This window comes from Numenius arquata, chromosome 4 (genome assembly GCF_964106895.1).
Source record: "Numenius arquata chromosome 4, bNumArq3.hap1.1, whole genome shotgun sequence".
Classification (NCBI taxonomy): Eukaryota; Metazoa; Chordata; class Aves; order Charadriiformes; family Scolopacidae; genus Numenius; species Numenius arquata.
The window spans coordinates 5,210,406-5,237,733 of NC_133579.1; the positions used below are offsets into that span (position 1 = coordinate 5,210,406).

Genomic DNA, 27,328 nt, shown 5'->3' on the forward strand with positions numbered 1-27,328 from the left:
GAAGTATAATGAAAATAACAGCTGTGAACAGGCAATGCTGGATTGCATGAGAATTGCTAGTGGGAAGTACCTACGAACAATAGGTTAACACAAAGGAAGTCCACACCTCTGTTGCATACAGAATTGTGACAAGCAGCCTTGGTTATAGGAAGAGAAAAGTGATAATGATACTGGATTTCAGGTTTCTGAATAGGATTGAATTCATATGGATTGGTTTGAGCTTCTCAAAATTGATGATCTGTGTAAATCTCAGGTTTAAAATTAAAGATTTGATGACACAAAAAAAAATTAGAATATTGGTTTTATAAGGCCACTAAGGGATCATCTGTCCATATAACAGTCTTTGGGTGTAAACAGTTGTGGAGATTAGTAACCCAGGTGCTAGAGTGGATCACAAGAAACTTCTTAGGCAAGATAAACTTCCAGAATACTTCTAAGGAAATCAGAGAACTTTTCCAGCAACAAGTCTGAGATGTGGCAAAACCCCATGCAGACTAGACAAACGGGCAGCTGAGATTCCTGAGAGGTCTGATGGAGTTGGTGTTCTCTGACCATGCCCATTAAAACTCTCACAAATACAGTAAAGCCAATACCTGCCAGCTGCACACGAGCTCTGGTTCTCATTCAGGACACTGGAACCAAGATACAATAAAAGGTTACCATCAGCCTGAGAAGATATAAACTGACAGCCCTCACCACACAGGATACTGTCTTAAATTCAAGGCTATAATGCCTCAGGGAAAAGAAACTTTCTAAGCTGCCTGATAAACCTATGCTACTGCACAGTAAGACAGCCAGATAATTCAGGCAGTGACACAAGAGGGAGCACAGTCTGACAATCCAGTGGCTAGGATTAAGCAGCATTTAGATAAAATATAGACAGAGTCCTTTGACGCTGTGGAGAGCTGCTTCACTTCTAGCCACGCTTGAAGAGAAAACAGGGAACTGTTATCTCTGAAACACTGCTGGCATCATCCCTCAGGGAAGTATTCAGATCACTGTGTCTGTGTGCACAGCAACGCCTGCTTGACACTAGACCTGGCTAATATTCCAGACATTTCTCTGTGGGTTAGTTCTTGCTTGGTGTGGGGGGTTTCTGGATCACCATTCTGAGACACGTGCAGTGTTCGGACCTCACAATGCAACTAACCTGGCTTGTAACTACATGCACATCGTTCCTTGGATCACATCCTCAATGATTTTGTCTTTGTTGGCCTTAAAAAACATCATCTTGAGAAATCCCATAACTGCAACCACAGAAGTATGAACATTAGGGTACCTCTTAAGTTAGCATCGCTTTTACACAACAAAATCCCATTCAGACATTAAGGCAGTATTTTAAATGGAGCCTTGGCCCAATGCTCATGCCACAGTGTGAAGTTTGCCCCTGAAAACCACCATTCGGATGTCTTCCATGGGTTTCACCAGCACATGCAACTAACATGTAACATACATAGACATGATGAAGCTGCAGAAATCAAGCCCATGTTGGCAGAAAAATTAAAACTCCGAGCTGTCAGGCAGCCATTAACAGACTGCTCTGACAGCTTTTGGAATAAAGCACTGTAGATCATGCATCACCTGTAAAAGGGAAATCAATATTACTTCTCCTGTGGAAAAAGGATACAAGCAATGGCTTTACTACCACATTATATTTACTTAAGTTCTACAGGAAGATAAATATGAGATGATGTTTTAAAAGTTCTGCTGTCCAGTATGTGTAGCCAAAGTTATTAAAAATTCTGTATAAGTTCTATGCATTAAAATAATGATAAAAATTTTGTTTTCAAAATTTTTTAATCTTGCCCAAGAATTCTTGACCAACTATTAACATGGAAGTTCAACTAATAACCACCAATTACAGTGACATGAGGTGAAAAGTATGAGTTGCCAAAGCCCAGGGCAGGAAAGTTCTAAGACAGATTTAACTATCCTGACTTTGGCCACCTACGTAAAGTAACCCTAAATTTGCTCAAGCAAGGATCACCAAATAAATTCCAATGAAGTTAACAGATGCTCCCCGATCATTAGAATTTACTTAAATCATGTCATTTGGAGATGTTCCTTTAGTACAGCAGCTAAACAATTGTTGGTAATACTCAGTCTAATTATGAGTTTTATTCATACACTTTGAATAGATGAATATCTCTTCAGATATGCATCTTAATTTCCTATTATTTACCTGTGAGAGATTGACTTGGTCTCATAAGACTTCATACCAATGTTGTAATCAGCTGTTTAAACAGAACTAAATGTTTACTATGCACCAATACAACAGAGATTTCTGAACTGGAAAGGTCAGAATTTGTTGCCATAGAAAAGTCTGGAAATTCATTTTCACCATAGCAAAATGCAAAGAGTTCTTTTATTTCTACAGAATTTATATACTGCAAATGTGGTCAGAACTCCTTAAATAAGACTAATGAGTACTTTTTATATAGCTTTTTAAGAATACAAAATGTTATTTCACATAAAAGCAGTAGCTTGATTGATTTAAAGGTACTTGTATCCTTTTTTTCCCCCTCATGGGAAAGGTCACACGAATTTGCCTTTTACGGGTAACACAAGATGTGTGGTATCTTGTTAGAATAATCACCAAAGCCACTGAAGACGATCTGCAAGCAGATAACTGCGAGCTCTCAAACACCCTTGAGATCACACAGTCACGTTAGTTTGGTTCTACACAGCTCATACTCAGAGCTTTTTTTAACTGCAAGTGGAAATTATAATAGTAAACAAGGAGATTTTTATAAGTAACACATTTATATTAGCAGAAATTTTAACCTGCATTCACTTAGGGGTAGATGAAGTTTTGCTTAATTATATATACACTTGAACTTTGTCACTAAAGAAAAAGCAAAACCCACAATGAAATCAGAATGAAAAGAACTTATGTCTTTAAATGCAACAATACAGGAATCTTTTGCCATGCAGAAGCCATCAGCCCATGGATATAACAACAACATTTGATCATAAATACATTAATTCACAATATTATAATAAGTAGCTACATAAGTAACTATGTAAACTAATAAAAAAACAATACTGATGAATTTTTTTCTGTACTCTTGGGGATTTTCCAGCATTTTGTGTACTACCATCTATTACATGCTACCAAATGATACTGGCAACTATTTTATTTCTGTTGGATATCAGTGTACCTGAATTTATTTTCAGCCCCAACTGGGAAGACACATTAATAATTCCAGCTCAGTTGGAAGCAAAATCCACCTGTGATTGCTTCCCTATGCATTATTATCATCCATCAGTTAAGCCAAAATTACTTGTGTGATTTTTGCCCATCAGCAAGCAAGATGACAGAGAAACTGCTTTAATGATATCTTTTTTTCCTTAATATTATTTTCAAAGTTCTGACAGTTTTCTAACATGCTCTGCCTTATGGATAATCTCTTTATTTCAAGTCAAATTAAAATAGATACTTCTGCTGCTCAAAGCAGATAAACTTCTGAGAATAACTACGCCATCCATAGTCAAACTAAAAAACAAACTGAGGATTCAGCACACACAGGGAAAAAGACATGCGTGTGTCCATTTTGACCCATGAAAAATCAGGTATGAGAGATATACAAGAAAAATTTTCCACAAATATATATACCTATAGATTATATTATTGATACAGATCAGGATCACAAAATTTTTGATATCATAGAAAACTACAAGAAATAAACTCAATGTTCCACTGAATGTAGGGCAAAAAGATGCTATGACAAAGGATTCTTGATTATTATAATGGTACCTATTATTATAAGGAATTATGAGAACAGCGAAATCCCATTTTGTGTAATACAATGGTAAATTTTCATAAGCTCAAATATTAGACAAAACCATAGTATAAGTAGTCACAGAAAAAAAAATATTCAAGCACTTTTGCAGTATAACTGCTACTATTTTCAACATCTTAAATTCAAATCCTTCTAATTATTTCAAATTTTGTAAAACTGGAAAATGCCTCAAAGTATCTGGGTTTAATTACAGCTGAACACAAATGATAACTTGACTTAATAAGATACTTAATAAGATACAGGGATACTTTTCCAGTGAGTAAGTGTCCACCTATTCCCAGTCCAAAAATTTGGCCAAACACTCTTCTGAAGGCTCTGAGAATAGCCATTCCACTTAATAGTCCATCTCCAGAAAGAAATACCGTCACAGGAATAACAGTCTATTCTCATGGGCTTCTTTTTCAAATCTAAAGCAATAATCTAGCTTTACCCAAATATACTGATGCTCGCTTTTTTATCCATCAGCAATGGGCTTTTTTGACATTACTTCTGGAAAACAAACAAACAAAACAAAAACCCAAACTACTTATGCTGCTTTTGCATTCATATGTAGTAATTAAATTTTATATGGATGGCCAGTATTTGTGATCACTACTGGTCAATATGAAAAAGAACCATGAAGAGGAAAGACAGAATCAATGACATTGATATTTAAGGCCTATGTTTTCCACACAGGATTTATCAATTTGTTCTCAGCATAGTCAAGCCACGGAGAGAGTTTGTAGGAGGTTAAGAGAGATCTAAACCATAATTTCCATCAAGCAATTCAAGCCAAATGAGGAAGTCCAGCTGGAAGTCAACTCATCGCAAAAACACTACAGGTTGCTTAAACAAAACATTTCAATTTATCAAACTTAAAGGTTTAAAGGAGCTGTGTTTTTCAACAAGGATTAAAAAAAAAGTAAAATATTTCTATCCAGCCCTAAGTTATACATTTCTGTCAATCCCTACCTTCCCAAAATGATGGCTATAAATTTCATATTCTCAGACCTATTCATATCTGCTCAACAACGTGTCATTATGAAGGAATTTAAGGTAGCATACCTTACACCCTGAGGACAAACATAAAATACGATATATGGAGACTTAAGGTAACGTATAAGTGACCCAACTACTATTAATCATGTTTTTGGATCTTTTTCTTTTGTACCTCTTAGTATAACACCAACACTTATGGTTGAAAACAAGATTCACTCAAATGCAGATTCGTATGGAATGCTACCGGAAAAAAACTAAAGCATGTATATAGTTTACCTTTATGATTTGTCGCATGGATTACTCATTATTGGTTCCATGGGACTTGCATGCCCAAGTCCTAACAGAATCCTCACCTAAGTAAGTAATGTGAAAAACCTCCCTCACACCAGCTTTAAAAACCAGTTGAAAACTGAAAACTATGTCAATACCAAGCTGAAAAAAAGCCTCTGAAATGAGAGGACGTAGGACACTTCTGTTTGGCCTCTGGGAGGACAAGTGCATCGGTTGCACAGGCTTTAGGCTGACACTTATCATATCATGCCCACAAATAAAGTAGGGCTGAGATAATGGGGACAGCTAAATAAATATCAGCTTACATAAGCAGGATACACTTTCCACTCTGTAAGTTATACATTAGCTAAGTTACAGAGATGATTGCAATATTGAAGCCATTTTTACATTATGCAAAGCCTAAGTATGAAATAAGAAAAATATATTAATATTGGTCTCCGTGTAAGAAAAATATAAGCTAATCAATAACTACTTTTTCCAAGAGAAAAAAAAAACAGCAAGAAAAATGGCTTTAAAAGAAGTCATCAAAAACCACAAATTCTAATAACTACATCATATGGATCAATTTATTAAAATCACTTTCTAGCACAAACAAGGTAACTTCAACACATACACAAAAGCGGTATATTTCTAAAAAAACTGTCATTTGCAGTTTGCCTATCTCCTCCCTGGAAACTGTCACCGCAGATCTAGTCAGCATGGCCTCGCTAACCTACCCGGGACATGACCCGCAACATCCCATGAGCTGTCCTCTGGCTTGGGTTTTCAAACATAGGACTAAAGGAGTATATTTTACAAGAAAGCTAGAGCCTTAAGTGGATATTATTTTAAAAAGCACCACTGTACTAATGATTGAAAACTTTAAACAGGTAATTTTTAAGGACAATTAATTGAATTTTACCTACTACAGTTAGGTCCACCCCTTCTCATCAGACACTTCATGGTAGAAGACTGCAATGGCTTAGACAAATAAGAATCACTTCATTTCTAGAAGCTGAAATCTGGGTAATTTTAGAAGATGTGATACATTTGGGGGTTGTAAAACTATTTTTAGTACCAGCCAAAGCATTATTAATCTTATTTTCTAACACTTTTTATTTAGAAAACAATGCCTGCAAATCACTGGGGTAGGTTTTTGTTTGTTTCTGACACAGCAAAATAACTTCTCAACCCTGACAGTGATTGCCCAATTAAAGCTTCCTGATGATTTGATTGCTATTAATTTAATGTTAGGCTAAAAATCTGCCTGGCTATGAGTGAAGGCCTTCCTCTGGTACATCAGGGCCTTGCCAACTGCAGCAGGGCTCCCTGTGGGAACACGACGTGCTCACACGGACCGCGCCGCAGCCTTGAGACTTGTCAATGCTCTCAAACGCCACAATAAGCAGGGGAGAAAGGAAGAGAAATCAATTTTTTTTTGAATGTGTGGCACCAATTAATGGGATTAATAGTACTGCCAGGCACTGAGACAGCACAAAGAAAGAAGAAGCAGCAGAAGGGCCATAATGAGCTCAGGGCCTTGCTGTGAAAACTCTGAAACCATGTGAAGACTGTAAGAGCCGGAGGGGTTGCAGTCTCTGTGCAGATAAACAAGACAGAGAAAGGAAGGGGAAACACAAGCACAGAATAATGTGTGATAATGCAGCGGGACAGCAGAAGTAGAAACAGCAGCCAGATAATTGGCCATCATTTTAGTACCCTAACTACTGTATATTTTATTTCCTCTTCTGACTTCTTAAGTTTTTCTTCAGTGTTTAAGTAAATGTTAAGTGGATCTTCATTTTAGCCAACTTCATTCTTCTAATCTTTTTTCAATTATCATAGGGGAAGACAGAATAAAATAAATTCTCTGGAGTTTCTTATTTACCTTTGTTCCTTTTTTCCTCCCTGCTTTTTCTCAGGTATTCCTGCTTCCCAAGAAAAAAAAAAAAAATCTAGATTAAATCTGTTGCTCTAGCAATTTAGTCTTCTCCGTCTCTTCTTTGCTCCACATTAGTAAGTCTTCATTAAGCCTTTGTCTCCAAATAGCTTTGTATCAGACTACAGACATTATTATCCACTGACACTATTCTAAACCAGGGCATACTCAGGAGGAGCTCTGAAACACTTTTTTTTTTATTATTATTTTTTCTGGGGTCTCCGCATCATGCAAAAGGATGTGTCTTAAAAGGATACTCAATGAGTGAGTTGCAGCCTCCTGTGCAGAGTTCATCCTCAGCACAGTTATGGTGGGTGTTTCATGACAGCACATGTGGAGGAATTTCTGCACCTGCAAATCTTGGTTTTGCCCTCAGCTTGTGTTTCCCGGACATCTCTGCCTTGTCCTGATGAGGCAGGAAGGACAAGATTCTTCAGAATGCTTAGGAAGATAATACCAGGTCACATTGGGTGTATTGAGCGCGTCGTGCCCAGCTGGCCTGGACATGTGCAGTTAATACGATGTGTATGAACAGGAGCACACAGCACCCACCAAGTTTATGCAGGAGCTTTGTCCAGCACACACGGGATTCTCAGATATGTCCCAATGCTTCCGAGTGTCTACAGGCATTGCATAGTGCATGCACGCACATATTTCAGTCTGAGAAATCCCAGTAAAGCCAGTCACAGAAATCCAGTAATCTCCCTCTCTCCTTTCTTCTCCTTCAAATGAAACTATAGCCTTACTCACACTTGTACCCCCTATTCGATCTCTACAAAACTATTCCAGAATCTGCCTCATAATTTTTCTTTCTTCCTAACTGCTCTATCCATAATCGCTTCCACAGGTTCTCTCCTAAGATCATAGGATCATAGAATGGTTCAGGTTGGAAGGGACCTTAAAGATCATCAAGTTCCAACCCCCCTGCCATGGGCAGGGACACCTCCCACCAGACCAGGTTGCTCAAAGCCCCATCCAGCCTGGCCTTGAACACCTCCAGGGATGGGGCAGCCACAGCTTCTCTGGGCAACCTGTGCCAGTGTCATCTACAGATGAAACTACCCTTCCTTTTGAGTTCTGTGAACCATCTCCCATGTCTCCAGAAGAGACAGCTTCCACTTTCTTAGGCTTCTAGGACAAATTCTGCTATCAACAATACAGAGCAGCTCTTCTGCGTTAGTGCACCAAAAGAAACACGGATCTGAAGTTATCATTCAGAATTCCTTTCTTTGAGATAGATACCTGACCAGGGGAATCCTTCACAATCACCAGTTGACCTCTCCACTTGTACAAACGTCATCAGAGATGCAACGCCTATCAAATTGGAACATAATGCAATCTTGACGAAGAAGTTTGTGGCACAGCAGGCAGCGTTAATAGTAGTGCTAAGGACACCTTTAACTCCCTGGCAAATCTATACCCGAGCAATATTGCCAAGATCAAGTACTAGAAGTATGACTCAGACACTGCAAAACATGCACATTCCTTTAGATGATAGGAAGTTACATTTTCTTGTATTTTCTGGTGTTTCTCACTCTTCAGTCATATGCTCAGCAACCACAAGCACTAGAACCTTTTTTTTTAAAAAGACAGTACAGATCCCAGGTAACCATTTGACTGTAGGGACTGAGATGATAATAAATTAAAAAAATAGAAGAGAAAAAAATGCATTGGCCATGTATCACTAATCTTTGTCATCCCATCCCCTTCCATTTCCTATCCACTCTCACTTTCATGCTCAGTGTATTCATATGGTCCATTTCCTCCTAATTCATTAGGCCATCCTCCCTAATTATTCAATTCTGCTGCTTTACAGAAGGGACTGGGCTGGGTTCCATGACATTCTCCTGACCTATGGGGAACTGCACCTTTGAAAGCCAAGATCCATATGAAGACAGCTTAAGCACACAAACTCCTCACATACAGGGCTGAGCAGCTAGAACTCAGGGAATGATTTGGAGATCACTTATGCCCATCTACCAACTTGCTAATGGAGAAAAAGGCAGCTGTGCTCCTCTCCTTTCCCTCACCCCCTGGCCGCCCAAATTTTCTCTCCTGAACCAATGCCGTGCTTCTCACAGACCCCATGGTGACCCACCGAGCTAACCCAACTGAACACTTTTCAGTGCTTTGCAGACTTCTTTTTTCTTCTATTTCATCTTCCCAAACTGGGTAGCTGTAGTATGAGACAACTGCCAGATATGGAACAAGAACAGCAGGAACGGGCAGGCAGCAATGATGATGACCGGGACCCACAACAACTGGCTGTTGGATCAGCCTCATGACCTGCAGTTCTGAGCACCAAATCACCAGTCTGGAGTAAAACAAGCTATGAGAGGAGGAATGATTCAATTAAAAAGACTCCAACACAGCTGAGAGACCCAAACTCTCATGATTCCTGCCCCAGAAAACAGCTCCTCCAGAAGCCAACAAAAGAGCTTGATAAGCATATTGTTCCAGCCGCTATAGAGAAATCTGGTGCATGAATAGAGTTATTTTACTCATTGAATATTGCAGGGAGCTGGCAAAATGAGGAGGGAGAAAGAATGCTTCATGTAAATACACAAGAAGGTAACAATTTCCACTCTCCCCATGGACAGAAATTTTATAAGAGGTGTCTAATGTAAAATAGCCTTCTACTTATCAGGGGTAAGCGAGTTCCCATGCATTCTTCATTTTGTGTGGGCATTTCCCCTAATTCTAACACATTTCCTCACAGTGCTATGTAATGTTCAAAACTGAACTCTATGTTTAATGTAGAGAGACTTGAATTTCATGTGAATAGGGAAAGAAAACTGTCCAAAACAACAGAAGAGCAAAACCAGAGGGGCATCATAACATCAGCCTAAGGATTCTGCCTGAACACTTTTGGATGGAACTAAAAATAGGTATTCAGTGAAACTGACTAGCCAAAGGAGAAATTAACACAGCATGGCATGTGGTACCTGACATAAAACTTAAGGCCATCAAAAATGTTTGTTGCAAGCTTTTTAAAAGGATATTACCCTCTATACTGAAAGCAGATACATGTGTTGGGTTGTCCTGGCAAAGGCATTTCAAGTGATCATGCTCTTTTCCTACATCCTAGAATTAAATCCATGCATTCTTGTTCATCCTCTCAAATGAGTGCTGCTTTTCATCACCTTCAGTAACATCTGAAACAGCATGCTGCCTTAGTCAGGAGGCCAACAGGAGGCCAACTTCCTTACAATTCTATTTGAAAATTATTTTGCTTTCAGCTGGGTTTTAACCGTTTCTCATAGTTTCAGGTAGAGAAGCATCTTCTCTTGATACAGAAGATATCCCTCTCTCATACTGCAGTTAGGAGAGTAAGAAAGTGTGCATCTCTGCAAGGGGGGACAATACAGAATACAGTTGTTAACACCTATTTTTTATTTGGATGTTACAGACAATAAAGGGTTTGGATAGTCTTTGTTCCAAATGTTGGTGAACATAAAAATGCCTGAAACCAAGTCCAGAGGTAACAACATATCACCATTAGCCCTCACTCATACAAAAGCACATCTGCTTTTCTTAAAAAAAAAGTAAAAATATTACCAGACAAAAAAAAAAAATCACTAGACAAATGGAAATGAGAAATTATCACTCCCCACCTCTTCATTTACATAAAGAAGACAGAAAATAGAAAGCACCAAATGGGAAGAAAAGACATTGAAAAAAGGGAAAGTGTATTGATTAGACCTTCAAAATTAAGAGGCAAACTATAAAAGAACAAGATGGTAAAATGCTTTTAAATATTATTAACTATTTTAATATTTAATTATTATATTATAATTAATTATAATATATTAATATGTTATTAAATATTAACTATTTTAAATATGTTTGTAACTCAATTTTTTAATGCTTCCATTTACAAAGTAATGCTTTTAAAAGAAGCAAGCACTAATAACAGGTGTCTTTTTAGGTGTCTCTTTTCAGTCAATGCCACAGAAAGAAGCTAACTAAGAAATCCACTTGCTGCACAACAGTAATGAAGCGCATCACGCGTGGCAGAAATGCCAGTGAAGGTACTGACTGCCCCCTTCCCTCTCAGACGCTCCAAAGCAACCAGACGGCTGAGACTGTGCTGACTCTGGGATATGGATGGCATCCTGCCCACCTGGAAAAACATATATCACTAACAGCAAAGAACACATTAGAAATAATTAAAGACTGAGTTAAAGCCATTAACGATTTTTATTTAATATTTGACATTTACATTTGTCCTTTGTACCGAAAGACTGGATTAATCAAAAGAAAGAAAACAGTTGAAGAGCTTACTTCAGGTTTAATTAACACCATGCATTAAATATCATCCAAAACTTGGAAGAGACTACATAATGTGATAGAAAAAAAGAGCAGTAGCAATGGGCTTATTTTGATCCAGACTGATTCATTAGTACAGAGGTTGCCAGACAAAAATTCAAAAGCATCATTGTCCCAGTGCATGTCCTAGAGCAGAGACACTAGACTCATTTTATTTTATTTTATTTTAAACAGGAACATCTTCTGGCTCTAGACCTTAGCACTGGGCAGCCAGGGTCTGCTGGTACATGATGGCCAGAGCAACTCAACTGAGAACTACCTCTCATTTTCCCAGCTATTTTTTATAGCAAGCTAGTTACGCCTTCTGCTTCTCCTCTCAAGAAACAAAGTAATTGTAATTTTGAGTTTAAAACCATTAAAAGTCAATGTAACAAAAGGAAGTTGTGATTCTTTCATTTTATCATTTTGTATTTTAGATGCAATTCTTCAAATTTAATTATTACTATTAGACAAAGAATGTAACTTTGACTTTTATTTCTTTGTGTGTCTTGTGCCCAGAAGGGATTTTTTTTTTTTAAAAGCAATTAAGAAAGCCCACATTTTCCTTTCAGGAAAGTAATGTTTTTGCCACTGTGGAAACAAGGTTTATGTGATTATCATCTATTTTTGTGACCACATAAATGCATACCTGTATCTGTGATTTCTTTCACTGTCTCTTCCCATATTTTTTAAACCTTTGACTAATTTCAGAAAAATTCCCAGAGGAGCAGACATCACAAAAATGCAAGTTCTTTCAAATGTTGAGACATTAACTAGTCAGATAGCAAGACCAAAACTTGTGGTTTTCCTTATTCAGGAACAATGTATTTTCTTGAACTCAGATTCCACAGGAGAGAATCCACAGGATGCATGCCTCATCCACTGGAAAATTTCTGACAACTTTTGCATGTTGTTAGTCACCACAAAACCCAAACAAAAAGCATAAAGCAATTGCTCATGGAACTGTTTGTAAATGGAAAAGGGTCTGTCTACAGTTTTAATTAGGGTTTTTCACTTGTTTTCCCTCAAAGACAACTTTACAAAGGCAACTATCAGAATACACAGTGAATTCTCCGAAAAGCAAAGGACAGCTCTGCACGACTTTTTTCCATTTGACTTTCATTCCCCTTAAGTAGGTCTTTTACTTCAGTGCACATCAAGGCTACCACAAAGCCCTACTGTAGCAGGCAACAAAAAAAAAAAAATTAGAACTTATATATGATTCCCTACCCCCCACTGTGTAACACTGCAGCATTTCTAGATCACTGCTGGTTTCCAGACATCCTTTGAAAAACAGCTAATATTGGCTCCTCTGAACGGACTGCCAGCTTGAAACAATGTCAATGGGTAATCACTTAGTACCTAAAATGATGCTCGTGATGTCCAAGCACTGAAAAAGTCGGTCTTCCAAAGGCTCCATCTAGCTGCCTGAAATGAAATGCTTCTCTATGCAAATTCACATAATCCAGAATACAGACCCTTTCATGCTAGCAACAGAATCTAACCAATTAAGCATCATACCAAAATAAAAGATTACTTGAGCAAGCTCAAAAGAAAACGATTCTTTGAGAGCATCCCTATGATTCCCATTGCAGACACTGCAGCTTAAAACATAATTTGATACCGTGAGGCATCTTAAACTGGTAAATGAGACACTCGCGTTGACTGTTTCTACATTTGTGTATTTGAGAATTTAGAGCAAATGTTGCTTCAGAAGATGGTCTAAACTCCAAAATTCATTCCCGAACTTTGATTAACTCAGTCACAAGGTACACTACAAATACTGTTAGTCACCAAACGGGTGCATTAGGATGTGTTAAGGTTTAAGTCAGAAGTATAGTTATTTTCTTTAAATTAAATAATGGAAGCCATTGCATAATATACACCAATAATGCCATCTCATTTAGGAAAAAAAAACAATACCGTAAATTAAAATAAAAAACAAGTTTCCTATTATATTTGCTTCAGAAATTTTGTGTGCTACAAGAAAACAAAGTGTGTGGTAATATGAACGCAGCCTTTATGTTATTCAAAATAAAAATTATAGTTCTAAAACCACATTAGAACTTCAAGAAAAACTCTTAGGTAACCAGGGGTTTGGTATGTTTATTTTGAGAAGAGTTATTTTGGCTTTTTATAACTCAAAGAAATTACAGTCTTCTGGTTTGCATAACAACAGTGTACCTGCCGGATGCTTTTTAGCTGCAGTTCTATAAATAAGAAAATTCCAAAACACTAAATTTATCTCAGAGCTCTTGAAGATTTATTGCAATCTGTTCTTAAGAGTGCCGATCCAGCTTTCAAATTCACAGAAACTGTCAGGTTTGCCCAAATGAGAACACAACTGGATGCTGAAGAGATAGAGCCATGCAGAAGTCTAGATGTATGGATACTCACAGGCAGCAGGATTATTCATTGAGATTATTAGCACAAAAAAAAGAATTTGTTGGATTGGATGCTTGAAACGCAAAGTGGGTCAATACTTCACTCAGACAGAAATGAGTGGGTGCTGATTCTGAATACTCTGTCCCAGCCAATTTTAGGCACACACCTCCTGTTCACATTTTAGAAAGATGGAAAAAAAAAAAACACAACAGTGAAGCTTCATCACAGAAATAATTCATATTTAGAATTCTTGTTACATTCCAAGTTAAATGTAAAAAAAAAGTAATCTAAAAAAAAATCAGGTAGTGCTGTTACGTGTTACCACAAAAATCCCAGAAGAGAGGCGTTTCTAAAGGGCATTCCTCAAATCTAAAGTAGATGTCTAACCACGGTATTCTCAGATGCCAATAATCTTTTACAGAAAGATGTCTAAGTTTTCAAATGCAAAAGAAAACAAAAACAAAACCCACAACACACAAAACCTACACAGAACAGGATAAGCCAGCTCATGAAACCTAACAGAATTTCAGGGGTTAACTTAAGACCTTACAGTCAGCACTAACAACACCTGCATGGCCTGGGGCATTTCGAAGTTGACCTACAGATTCACAGGAATTTTACCTGCAAAAACCTCAGGCACCAGTAAGATGAAAAGGCAGAGAAATACCAGTTTTGAGACTTGAGGACCTACATTCAACAGGGGAAGATGGGGCTGAAGGATCGAAGTTGTTTTGCAATCTGTCTCAAATCTCAAAATTGACAAACTCTCAGATGTACACACTAATTCCCACCCACCTTCCTTCCCACCTCTAAGCCATAAATAAGAATTTAACTAGTAAAAACGTTTGGAATCAAATCAATCTGTGTGTTACCATTCATAGCTGAGTGGATAGGACTTCCTACTAGCCGTTAACAGGTCCTGGTAGTCAGTAGAAGACTGATGCCTGCTGAGTCAGCCTAAGCTCAATAATTCTTTCTCCAGAAGGTTACTCCTTCCTTTCTTTATAGAGATGGAAATAACTTTTTAACCAGGGCAAGGCCTACAGTCTTCCTGCATCTCACTCAGCACTTCTCTTGAACACTTCTTTTTTTTTTTTACACAAATTAGAAAGATAATTCAAGTGTCAAACCATTCAAAACTTCAGCAAAGAAATAAAACTGAACTCATCAGCACATGCAGAATGTGCTGAAGGTAAAAAAAAAAAAAAAAAAAAGAAAAAGAAAAAAAGATGAAGTCCAAAAGAACACATGTTCTTAAGTAGACACTGATGGTTAATGAAGTACAAAAAGCCCTAACCACGGCAACAGAAGGGTACAAATACAGGAGAGAATGGAGAAGACAGACACTACCAGGATAACTGCAAGCAACTGGAACAGAATGACCAACTGGCAACTAACAGCATCTACTGCTCTTGACTGTGATGCAGAGGAATTGTACTTCATTATCAGGAAACTGCCAACTGTTCCAGCCACCAGCTAACTCTGCCTGCGGAACTGTCTGAGATCTTTGGTGTAAAGTCCTCCTGATCACTGGTCATTCACTATGCAAGTATGCAATACGATCTGTTTATGCATCACCATCCCTGCCTTCATCTCAGAAAGCCTTCATGTCCTCTTGCCACTTCCTTCTTTCCTGTGACTGCCCTCAATTTACCAACATTATTCTATGCACTCCTTATAATGTTGGCTTGAAGCGTATATTGAGCAATTATAGTCACAACCTGCTCAGCAAATAACACTGCAGAAAATTGAATCCAAGTCTGCTCTGTTCTGACTTGGTATTAGAAAATTAGTACTCACTGCAAAAAAAAACCCACATAGCTGTCATCCATGACAAGCGGTGATTAATTAGCATCAAAATCTGAAGTGGTGTAAGAAAATGCTAGGTGTTCCTGAATGAAAGACGAAGCACAGGTCTCTCTTCTCAAGGTGTCAGAACTCTTAGTGACATGAAAAACTGATGCATTAGTGAACATATCTGACTGTGAACACAGGGTATTCTTGATACACCACAATGCATATATAATAGGAATACTAGTATAGTGCATAAACTTCACCCTAGCATAGTCTTTGATCAATTCCTGACAACTTCAACTACATGTCTCCCCCTTACTAAGGACTACAAGGTCAAGCACACGTTGTAGATCTTCAGAAAACTGTTGAGAACAAAAAAATATGTCGCCAAAATGAAATATATAAGTAGATTTTCAATGGCTAATCGGGAAGTGGAGGAGACAAGAATTACTATCCTCTTCCTCCCAGTGTTATGGATTAAAATCACTTTAAACAGCTACATGAATGCTACAGCCTTATATCTTAAATCCACTCCCTAGTATTCAGGTCTAAGTGGATTTCACAAAAAATCTCTTCCTGGTATATCAGAGTGCACTAACAACCTGTAGACAGCCTGCAAGGTTACGCAAAGAGCCATCCACAGATTCTTTCTACCACGATGAAATTCACACATGGTAGTGATTAGTGAAATGTTTAGTGATAAATGAAACATTGTAACAAATACAACTTCTTCCCTCCACTATTGACAACTAAAGCATCCCACTATTTAAACAGTAAAGATGAGCACCTCGTGCTACTGAGAAAGTAGGTTAAAACACAGTGACTCAGAACAGTAACATCAAGTAGTTTGTTTGAATTTTAATGTGTAAAACAATGGGTTAAGAAAATTTAGAAGAAAATGACAGCTGTCAAGGGCCTAACTCCTCAACAACCCCAAGGCACTTAATTCCCATTGAAAAATACAGTTACGTATATAGCCCTAGCAACTGTGTTGACTGAACAGTCTTTTACTCAGAAATTGAACCGCACAAACGTTTCCGTTCCTACGAATTCTAGAACTAGAAAAATCACCTGCTGTTCCCTAGTACCCAGTTACCGTTCCATCAAATGGGGTTTTATTTATTGCAAAATGAATCTATCTAAAACCTCTGACACTGAGCCAATATAGTCTGCCTCAGTCCATGCAGAACATAAAAACAGACCCTTAGTGAACAGTTTTCTAACAAAATTTGAACCTTTCTTATGAGGGTTGGCAAATGCTACCCAAAGCATACACTACACTGGAATAAAAGAAATTTCATACATAGGAAGCTTAATTGAGAACAAGTTAAATACTGAAAAAGGGAGACTTGTGTCTTGGGATAACACTGCCGGAGTATAATATATGTGCATTTAGATGTAAAAACTGTATGAGAAACAGGATGATAAAATGGTAATAATCACGATTGCTCTAGTACCCTTTTAAATTCTAAGTATTCGTAGCTTATGCACAGAAATAGTAAAATATGCACATCTGTGCATCTACAAATCCCAGCAAGTGCATCTTTGTAAGACCATGGAAAATCTATAACAAAAACGGGGTTCCCAAGTGTACGACTGCAGATAAAAATTTCAGCGAACACTATTGACACGGACTTTTCGCAGGACAGATTTCCTCCCGAGTGCCAGGTCCCGAGGGCGGGTTTCCCGGTGGGGAGGCATGCATGCATGCATGCATCCATCCATCCACCCACCTCTCCCCTTCCTCCTTAGCCGCTCACGGAGGGACAGCGCCCCGGGTCTGGCCCCGGGGGCCGTGCGGGACCGATCCCGCCGTCCCACCACCACCCCGCGGCTCCGCGGCCGCCGAGGCGAAGCGCGCAGCTCCGCGGGACCGCTTCCAGGGACCGGGACCGCGACCGCGGGTGGGAGGGCGAAGGGGGGCACCTGTGAAGCAGAGAGAGGCGACTCCGTGGCGGAGGCGGGGGGAAGAAGCGGGATGGCCGGGAAGGGAGGGCTGCGCGGAGCTCCGACACCCGGAGGAGGGACCCGTGATGCGGGGCGGCAGGGCCGTGGGGGGGGTGCCGGGGCTGCCCTCTCCTTCCCCCGCCGAAGGGGCGCCTCAAACTCCTCCTCGCCCGCCCGCCCCTGCGCTCACCTGAGCCGCGGCCATAGTGGGGTCACCACCCCCCACATCCCCCCTCCCGGCCCCCACCGCGGAGGAGCCGGCCGGTAAGAGCGCACCTTACCTCGAAGAGGGGACCGATCTTATTCTTCTCCAGGTAGGCTTGGATCCTGGTCTGCTGGTGAGACGCCATGAAGAGCTCCGGAGGCGGAGGCTGGAGCTCCTCTCCCCCGGTGGCGGCGGCGGCTGCGGTCCCTCCGGCTGCTGGCGGCTCTCTCCCCCGCCGCCCAAGGGCTGCCACAGCGCGGGGGAGGCGCTGCGAAGGGGCGGCAGCCCGAAGTCCCCGGGACGGAGCTAACTCAGGTAGCCGGGGGGCGGGGGGGAGCGGGGTGCCAGTCGCCCGCTTGGCTGGTGGCGGGGCGGCGACGGGCTGGTTCTCCCCTCAGGGAGCAGCGGGCGGGCGCTGCCGGCAGCGGAGCATGGTGCAGGGAGGAGAAGAGCTGCAAAGGCGGCCCCCGAGCCCGCGCTCGGAACGTCTGTCTGTCTGTCTGTCGGTGAGCGTGTCTGTGTGTGTGCGCCAGGCAGCGCCTTGGTTACGGGAACAGCCGCGGCTGGAGCTGCCGCCCCTCGCCACAGCGCCGCTCACCGAAGCCAATGGCCGGGGTGGGGGGGGGAGCGCTCCTGTCAGCGCCGCGGCCGTTGGCGCCCGTTAACGCCCGAGCTCCGGCGCACGAAAGGCGGGAAGGAGGGAGAAGGGGGAGGAGAGGGGCCGGGGAGGCAGGGGCCGCTCTGCCTCCTTCTCTCCGCCGTGCCCTGCCGGCGACGGGCTTCTTCCCCGGTGGAGCCGGGTTCCCGCTCTCCGGGGGCGCCGGGGACCCCGCCCGGCTCCGCTGCGCTCCCCACGGGCCGGGAGTCCCCCGGCGTGAGGGGCCTGGCCGGCGCTCGGCAGCTTCACCTGGGGGAGTGAAACGAGTCCCTTGGAGGGCAGGGAACGGGGGTGCGGGGTGTACAGCGGGGAACTACCACTTAAAATGTTAGTTTTCTTAGGACGCTGGTGAAATCCCCACCGAGCGTCTTAATACAATAATTCGATCAGCCGTGTAGGTGCGCCCTGGTCTCGGGTTGTGCTGAGTTCCCTCAGGCAGCCAGGGGCTCTCCATCCAAAATGAGACATTTCCAGCCGGCTCCAGGGAGCAGCGAGTTAACGGCCACATCAAAAGAAGCAGTATTTGTTCTTTCTCCGCTTCAAGTAATTAGTTCCCCACCTTTTCTGGAAGCAGGGTCGTAACCAGCTTTTTTTTTTGTCTCCTCCCTCTCTTTAAAGAAGAACAAATAAAAGCGTGCTCCTCGGGATTTGACTCTTCAGTTCTTCTGCAGTAACTGATTCTGCTGTACCAGCATTCACCTGTTAAAAAAAAAAAAAAAAAAAAAAAAAAACAAAACAAAAACCCACAACAAAACAACTAACCCACAAAACACTTTTTAAAAAAAGGACATATCCTATTTTTTCATAAGAATTGTTTCAAAGCACAAAACAGCTTTGAAGAATGCTCGGGTACTGGGAACATTCAGCACATCTGCTGAATCAGGCTGCCTGCTCCCAATCAAGACATGTTCTGCAAAAGCAAGGGTACAAGCCTCTCCCGATTCAGAAAATGTTGGAAGAAAAGGATGAAATTTTGTCAGGAGTCAAAAGATCGTGAGTTCTGCTCCCGCAGCCACTGACTGTTGTTTGATTTCAAAGTCCTCCTTACTGACCTAAAACTTAAACCTCTACCTAGAAGGAGGTCAGGTGTAAGTCTATTATAAAGAGATTTTGCAGTGTACCCTGTAACATAAGCAATAGCTTGTAGAATTCTTTAATGGTTTTGGTGAAACTTGCTTGGTTTCGCTGTCTCAGTGTTTATTTTCCATAGTAGCCACTAAAAAAATAGCCTTTTTTATTTGAATGTTTAGCATGTTGGTAGTCTTCTAAGATTCATATCAGTTCAGAGTTTTAGCATCTCGTCTCCAGCAAAGTACAGCTGCTTTGCTTGGTGCCTCTTAAATAATATGGTGCTAAGCTAGTTTAATCAGGCTAATGAGGATCATACAATCATAAGGGTAATTGCCAGTGATGCAGGTTTTCTATAGCAGCTCTAATGATTCCCATCAGATGAGGATGTTCGTAAAATTTCACAAATCTCACCAGAACCCAGACTGCTCCAACAGATAAAAGTCTCCCACTTTGTAAATTGTTGCCTCCCTCCCATGATGTAAAAATGAGAACATATGTTTCTACAGCCCTACGCAGCCTGACTTTTTTTCAAAGCAGCAGTTACTTCCAGACCTGCTGGGACCTGACCGCACCAGGACCTGCAAACTGTCACTTCTCTGTGTAGACCAGTAAGAGGACGGAAGAAAAGAAACAAGGCCATCAGCAATACAAATCGAAAAGAGAGCTCGTTAAAGGAGGTTTTAAAGATAGCATAACTGTCTATGTGTATAGCGCAATTAGCTATATCCTAAGTTCTTGGTGTTAAAATCTCAGGGTTTTTGGTTGTGATTTTTATTTTTCTCCCACAGAGTCACAGAATGGTTGAGTTTGGAAGGGACCAATATCTCCAAGGCTGCTGGATCTTTCTGGTATCTGTTGTCATTTTTGCTTCCTATTTTCTTAGACCTTCTTTTCCCTCTCTTAATTCTCACCCAGACATATAATCTAGACTTTCCAGTTGGCTTGGGAGACACACTAGCGTGTGTCACACTACCGTGGCTGCGAAGGCTTCCAAGGCCAAATGCAGAATTAGCTTTCTAAACAGACACATCTGTAATCCCACAGCTCCCATAACACTTAACTGACAGGTTATCCTTTGATATGGATTAGGCGATTTAAGGAGACGTGAACACAGACGGTTTCTTGCCAAGAGCTTCGTGTTCCTGTTTCCTGGTTGAAGGTCTCCAGCAGCTCCCTGACAGGAACCTCTCTGAGCACTGAAGGATGGGAATGCAGGTGTCTGCTGCAGAGAGCATAGCCTCAGTGACATGATAGATTAAGAAAAGGATCTTCACTGTTAGCATTTTTATCTTTTTTTTTTTTCAAGAAAGCACAAAAAACTGTTGCTAGATTTAAGACCAGCCACACTAAGATAGCTATTGATAAATACCTGTGATTTGTAAATAAGAACAGAGCTGGGTGTGTCCCTTCTGTCCTGTCAGTTGTTAGTGAAAAAACTTATTTTAAAATTTAATTGAAATATTTCAATTCAGTTTTTAAAATTGGTATTTATCTAGGTCTTTTAAAACAAACTTTCATTTTCATACCAAAGCATCACAGATTTAAAAAAAAATATCTCTTGGATTAAAATAACTGATTGGGACATCCATAAATTTATATTACTCTTAGCAGTCTTTTTGTTTGAGCAACTGCACGCTAAATTACTTTACCACCCAAGTAATAAAATACAGTTTCTCTACTGTGCTTTGCTATGGTCGTTGTTTCTTTTTCTGTGTGTATTTTTCTTTAAAGAACAGCGTACAGCGTGCACATCTATGTAACACTCAGGACTGAACTGCAAGAACAGAAATGACTGCCAGAATTTGCACACAGCCATCAAAAAATGAAAGGTGCCCCAATTTCAGATTACATGCATGACGCAAAGTAAAAACCATAAGATTCCAGAACAACAGGGAGAGGGACAAAAGAACAGAGCTAATTTTAAGATGCTTGAACTCTATTCAGTTCTTACCCTGTGTCTGCCCCTGTAATACCTGAGCTCTCTGCTTCTTACCATCATATCACAGAATGATATGGGGTTGGAAGACACCTCTGGAGATCACCTAGTCCAACCCCCTGCCAGAGCAGGTCCACCCAGAGCAGGTTGCACAGGAATGTGTCCAGGTGGGTTTGGAATGTCTCCAGAGAAGGAGACTCCACCACCTCTATTGGGCACCCTCTTCCAGGGCTCTGCCACCCTCACAGGAAAGAAGTTCCTCCTCATGTTTAGATGGAATTTTCTGTGTTCCAGTTTATGCTCGTTCCCTCTTGTCCTGTCACTGGGCACCACTGAAAAAAGACTGGCCCCATCCTCCTGACACCCACCCTTTAAGTATTTACAGGCGTTGATCAGATCCCCCCTCAGTCTTCTCTTCTCCAGACTAAAAAAGACCCAAGTCCCTCAGCCTTTCCTCATCAGAGAGATGCTCCAGGCCCCTCATCATCTTTGTAGCCCTTTGCTGTACCCTCTCCAGCAGTTGTCCTTCTTGAACTGGGGAGCCCAGAACTGGATGCAGTGCTCCAGATGGGGCCTCACCAGAGCAGAGCAGAGCAGAGCGGGAGGATGACCTCCCTCAACCTGCTGGTCACACTCTTCTTGATGTACCCCCAGATGCCATTGACATTCTTGGCCACAAGGGCACATATGTTGGTGGGTTTCTCCTCCTTCACTCTTCTCACCAAGAGAAGAAGAGCATGCATGTTTTTATAGGTTGTTTCTGGTTTTCTGGTTTTTCTGACTTAGTTCAAGGACTTCACTAGAGTGGGGGCCCGTTAAGTAATTCTATGGTATTCTCTATAATTTCAGTCCCATCATCCATTTTTCAGGAGTAAGATTGCTGCACTTCCAACGCCGAACACCAAACTTTCAAAGTTATGGGCACTTGCAGTACCCATTCATCATGGCTGGAGATGAGTTACCCACGCTTTACGTGCAAAGAAGGTGTTCTTCAAGAGTCAGAGCTGCCACTGCCTGGCAGAAAAGCAAACTGATGACTTGGCTGTCTGTAAAGGTACTCTCCGGGTCACAAATACCCGGTGCCAAGTCAACAATTTTCTCCCTGCTGGCTAAAATTTGATCCATATGCTCTGTAGGAAGTTCATTTTTTTTTGAGATGGCATCTGGAGTGCAAAAGAGACATTAAGATCCGAGAAAAATCTATTGTGGCAATATATGAATTAATTGCAGACCTTCACATGGCTTTCTAGCGCCCATTTAGTGCTTTATGTTTTAGCTATCGAAAATCATCAGAAATTCCTTAATGAACCTTTCAAAAAGCAATTAGAAAAAAAGAAACAACTAGCAGGCACATTAAAAGAAGTAGTATTCATCAAAACCTGGTGATGTTTTCTTTATAAAGCTTTCAATTTTGTCAATGTTTCCTTGTAATGCAATAACTTTATAACAAAGAATTCTTCTTCCATTAGTGGGGTCTGTTTCTCCCGAGTTTGATATTCTGTGTAAAGTCATTATCTGCTTCATGAAGGGGTAAGAGAACCATTAGTCAACAGCCGACTAAATGCAGTTCTTAACGTATGCTCGTACTTTTTAAAAAATGCAACTGAAGTTACCTTCAGGAAAATAAAATCCCTCAGTTCCTGCACTTTATACATGAGACATTATTTTTTATTGCTAAAGCATCACCTTGGAACTTTACAAACCCCTGTTGTAAAATTTTTTAAAACAGCACGCGCACACACACGCACACACAGAGGCTGAATATTGCCATGCTTCAAGCTTTTTAAAATAATGGAGGTCTGGCAGTTCCTGACCTAGAAAGCTGCCATCTAGCTTTTTATTTAGTATTCCCCTAAAAATGGATCTGCTCGGATAGCATGTTGTCAAAAGAAATTGAAGCATCTTAGCACATTGTACTGAAATATCCAATTTACCTTTTATCCCGTATTGAGTTAGCAGACAGAACTGGGAATAACATCGCTGGCGGGCTCATGCTAGTGATTTGGTATACTTAATTTTGTTTGATGGGCTTTTTTTAAACCTGCTCAGTAAAGCATAATATCCCCACAAGCATCAGCTTGAGTTTAGACAACCTTGAATATCCTTTCTATGGTTTTCTACTCGCACCAGGGTTAAGAGCCAGACAACTTCAAATTCTGGGATAGATTCAGACTTGCTGTAAAGAACAAGGGTTCCTTTGCAGCATCGTTCTCCTAGAGAATTCAACCTAAGTTTTGGATATTTTGGATATCCAATATTTTGGATATTTGGATATATCCTTTATACGTTGTGATCTTGGTCACAAACACTAAGCCTCTGTGGTAAAACGTTTCCTACACCCTCCAGGGCAGGAGCCCTTGGGAACTTAAAAGCTTGCATTTTCCTCAGGCCCTCACTAAGGACAAGAACAAATCACTAGAAAATCCAAGATTCATAAACCCACACTGTGCTTAAGGAGGATGAGTGACTACCTCTTTGACGCCTCTTATTCTCAGATGTGTTGTGTAATTTGGTTTCATTCATCATGTTCACTTCCCTGCTTCCGATTGTTCAGGAATGCTCTTCTCTCATCCTGTTCAGAGAAAAATCCATCTAAACTTGAAAAATTTTGTTAATACCATATTACCAATCCAACCATTAATAGAAATCACTACTCTTTCAAGACTTTATTGCAGCTTGTATCCATTTTTAGCACTTTTATAGTTGTTTTCCTTCTGTTTGCCTACACATAAACATAATACATAAGTAAAAGGAAAAGCAGCAGTACTTCAGAGCACACTGATAACAGAGCAGGACCTGGCTGTGTATATTAAATACGTTTCAAGGACAAACCTGCTCTGAGATTTTACAGTTTAAGTGCAGTACAGAAGACTATGGACAGGCATTATTAGGAAGCCAGCGGAGACTACAGTGAAGCCTACTAAGCAGAGCTCTTGGTACCCCCCTAAAGATGGATAGGCCAGATTCATATTCAGCTACGCTAACACCTAGGGACTCAAATAATCAAATAAAAGACTTACAACTGACAGTTACATTCTTCTTCCTTTCTGTGGGATACAAATATTAATTTAATTATTTAATTATAAAAATACAAGCTTTCAAAAGCTGTTCCTTTCCCCTCCCTCTATAGCCCTGCTGGACTGCAGAGCGTTTGTCTGTGTACACCCGCGTGGGTGGCAGCGGGGAGCGAAGCGAGACATTTTGGCACATACTGATGTCCCAAGAGTCTGTTCTAGTTCTTCTAGCCCGTGACTAGTAACTCTAATATTATGGAAACCAGCCACTAGAGGGGAATAAAGAGTCACACTCTACTAACGTGGGTTACCGCCTCCTAAACCGCTTTGCGGGAAGGTCTCAGAGATGGCCATGGAGAAGCTCTGGCAGCTCTGGTTCACGCCGTGGTCCAATTACGCTTGTACCTGCGTGCTGCATTCAGACAGCAAGGTTTACTTAAGGGTCTATAAATCTGGAATATGCTTGTGTACTCCCTGCTTAATTATTATAAATGTTTGCACTGCTAACTGTATCCTCGTTGCTTGCGGTGGTAAAGTCATGTGGGCTTGGAACCACCAAGCATTTCAGCATGTTTTTTAGCTGAAAACATACATGTAAGTCAGGTTGTCAGGCACTTAAACATTTTAAGTGTATTGCTAGGTGATGTTTTGGGGGGGGGGAGGGGGGGGAGAGCCAGCAGAGGAGATCAGTCATAGCTAACTCTAACCTAGGAGGGCTGGGAAGCCTTAGCTGCCAATTAAACACTTCCCTGGGAATCTATTAAAAACAGGTAATGTTACTAAAGCTGCTAAACAACTGCAGAAGCCAATCTAGATAGTGGAAGTTGAGGACAACTGGTTTTCAGGTGCTCGAGTTAGCTTTTGTGTATGTAACTTGGACTCCTCAGCTCTTAACACAAGTTAACATTAGCCAAGGATTCTCTTTACTCCTCAGGAGTCCCCAAAATACACAGGGGGCTGTTTTCCAGGTTGCTTTTTATTACCAGAACATACCTAGGAATGAACAGGGTTATGCTCAATGAGCGTACCAGTAATGCAAACTTCCATCATTTAAAAAAGAAAAAAAAAAAATGAGTCTATGCAAAATCATCAAGAGAAACCTTAAAATAGATTTTAAACCTTTAAATTTCACATTTTCAAGGCCTCTGGATCCCCTTCTTCCCCTGCCTCCTCCCCTGACACAAAGCTGTGATCTGATCACCAGTAAATCATTTTTTATAGGGAAAGCAAAGATTCTGTTGTAGCCATTTGATTGCAGGAACTAGAGGCAGAAAACAATTCAACAGTAAACATAAAAAGAGTAATGGTAAAAAATATATGAGTTGGCAACACTGCTGTATCTTCTTTTCCAGCCATAATGGAGCTGGATTTGAAGACAATACCCAGGGACAAGAGCTTAAAAATTGAAAATTTACCATCCTAAAGATTGCTATCTTCACACAAAAAATCCAGGCAAAGAGGTATGTGTTGCTTTTTAGTGAGAGGGAGGCTAAGAATGATCCCATTTAATTTCCTGTGGTAGGAAGCTTAGCAACTATTCGGTAATAATATCTCCCTAGGTGATTACTTCTTATACTCAGAGGGATGTGAAATTAGAGGAAGTCCTTGAAATATTAATGCCGATGCCCGTTACAGTCCTTGAAGAGGAGGATGAGGACCTTGGACCGAACGTACCATTGAATGCTCGCCCTTGGCAGCGTTGCAGCCATCACACACACATCTGATTCTTTCTAAAGGGGAAAAATTCTTGGCTTGGGATCCATCCCCTTGGTTTTGTTTCTCATGGAAAATGCTGGATGCAAGGTAGCTTCATCATGGGTGATTTGCTTAATTGGAAAGGGAGATTGATATTTCTGCTATGAAAATTTCCGCATCTACCTGCCTTCATAAAGTTTCAACTGATTTTTCCTAAGGCAGCATGTGTGCAGGTCTTCATAGGCTGCTGCCTTGATAATGAGTTGCAGTTTCCACCTGATACACCAAATCTTAGCCATACAGCTGTCTCCCACTAGCAATTATGAACTTGAAGCATTTAAAAGAATATGCTTTACAATAAGAACATATATCAGACAATTAGCAAAAAGGTAATTGAATTTGTCTCCTGTACTAAAATAGAGGGAAAAGCTTGCCTTGTTATTAGTAAAATGACATCCCTAATAACATTTTAAAATGTATTTTTCATCTAGGATTAATTTTCGAGCACTTGATAAAGCAATTTACATTTCATAAGCTTCATTGTCCTAAACAATTTCGAAATAAAGGATTATCTTCTGTAGCAAAATTGAAAGGTCATTTGGAGACTAGGTTACTTATGTGCCTGAGATTTTCTATGAAAAGATGTAGATGGTTATTTTGCTGGAAACTTTTTCATGCAAATAGAGGATTGTATTGTCTATTTTCCAGAAGTATTTTAAGTTAAGTCATGTTCTTATCCGAAAATTTAAATTCCAAACTCTACTTATAAAATATAATACGCAGGTTGGTAGTAACTACTTCCCTCAAAAGAATAAAGCATGCAAATATAGGCCACATATATTATAGAGATACTAATTCAGTGCTTATAAACAACACTGCAATTAACTATTAATTGCATTTTTAAGTGTTCTAGGAGTCAAGATTTTTAATGTTTGGTATCATTGGCTGAATTGCTTTAAATCTTCCTACTAGTGTGTTTACATGAATTGGAATGCAGTTCTATTCCAGTTGGATTTGTGGACTGAGTCTTGGACATTTTATTCTGTGGGAAATAGCCATGCAACTGACCCGTATAGAATTATAGTGTATTTTTCATAATGTGCTAAAGAAATTCAGCAGAGTGGGTTTCTTTACAACAGGAACTATTTTCTAATTTAGGTAAGCACTAATACACGACTTGAAAGACTGTAATTTATGGACTTCACCACATTACCAAAGATAAGCATAAGAAGTTGGTTTTTTTTAATTGTATGGCTTTTAAGGTTTTCTGGCAAATGCTGGAGGGGAACACTTGCAAGACGGAGCCTATGCCTCCAAATTTAGTA

General features: G+C 40.5%; 1 protein-coding gene across 1 annotated transcript in view; it reads right to left on the reverse strand.

Annotated features, from left to right (window-relative positions):
• Window positions 1-17,774, reverse strand: part of C4H8orf34 (chromosome 4 C8orf34 homolog) — a 158,911-nt gene extending 141,137 nt beyond the window's left edge. The window contains exon 1 of the mRNA XM_074146679.1: window positions 17,706-17,774. Coding sequence (XP_074002780.1) covers window positions 17,706-17,774 — 69 coding nt within the window. The remainder of the gene's footprint in view (window positions 1-17,705) is intronic.
• Between the last annotated feature and the right edge of the window lie 9,554 nt (window positions 17,775-27,328).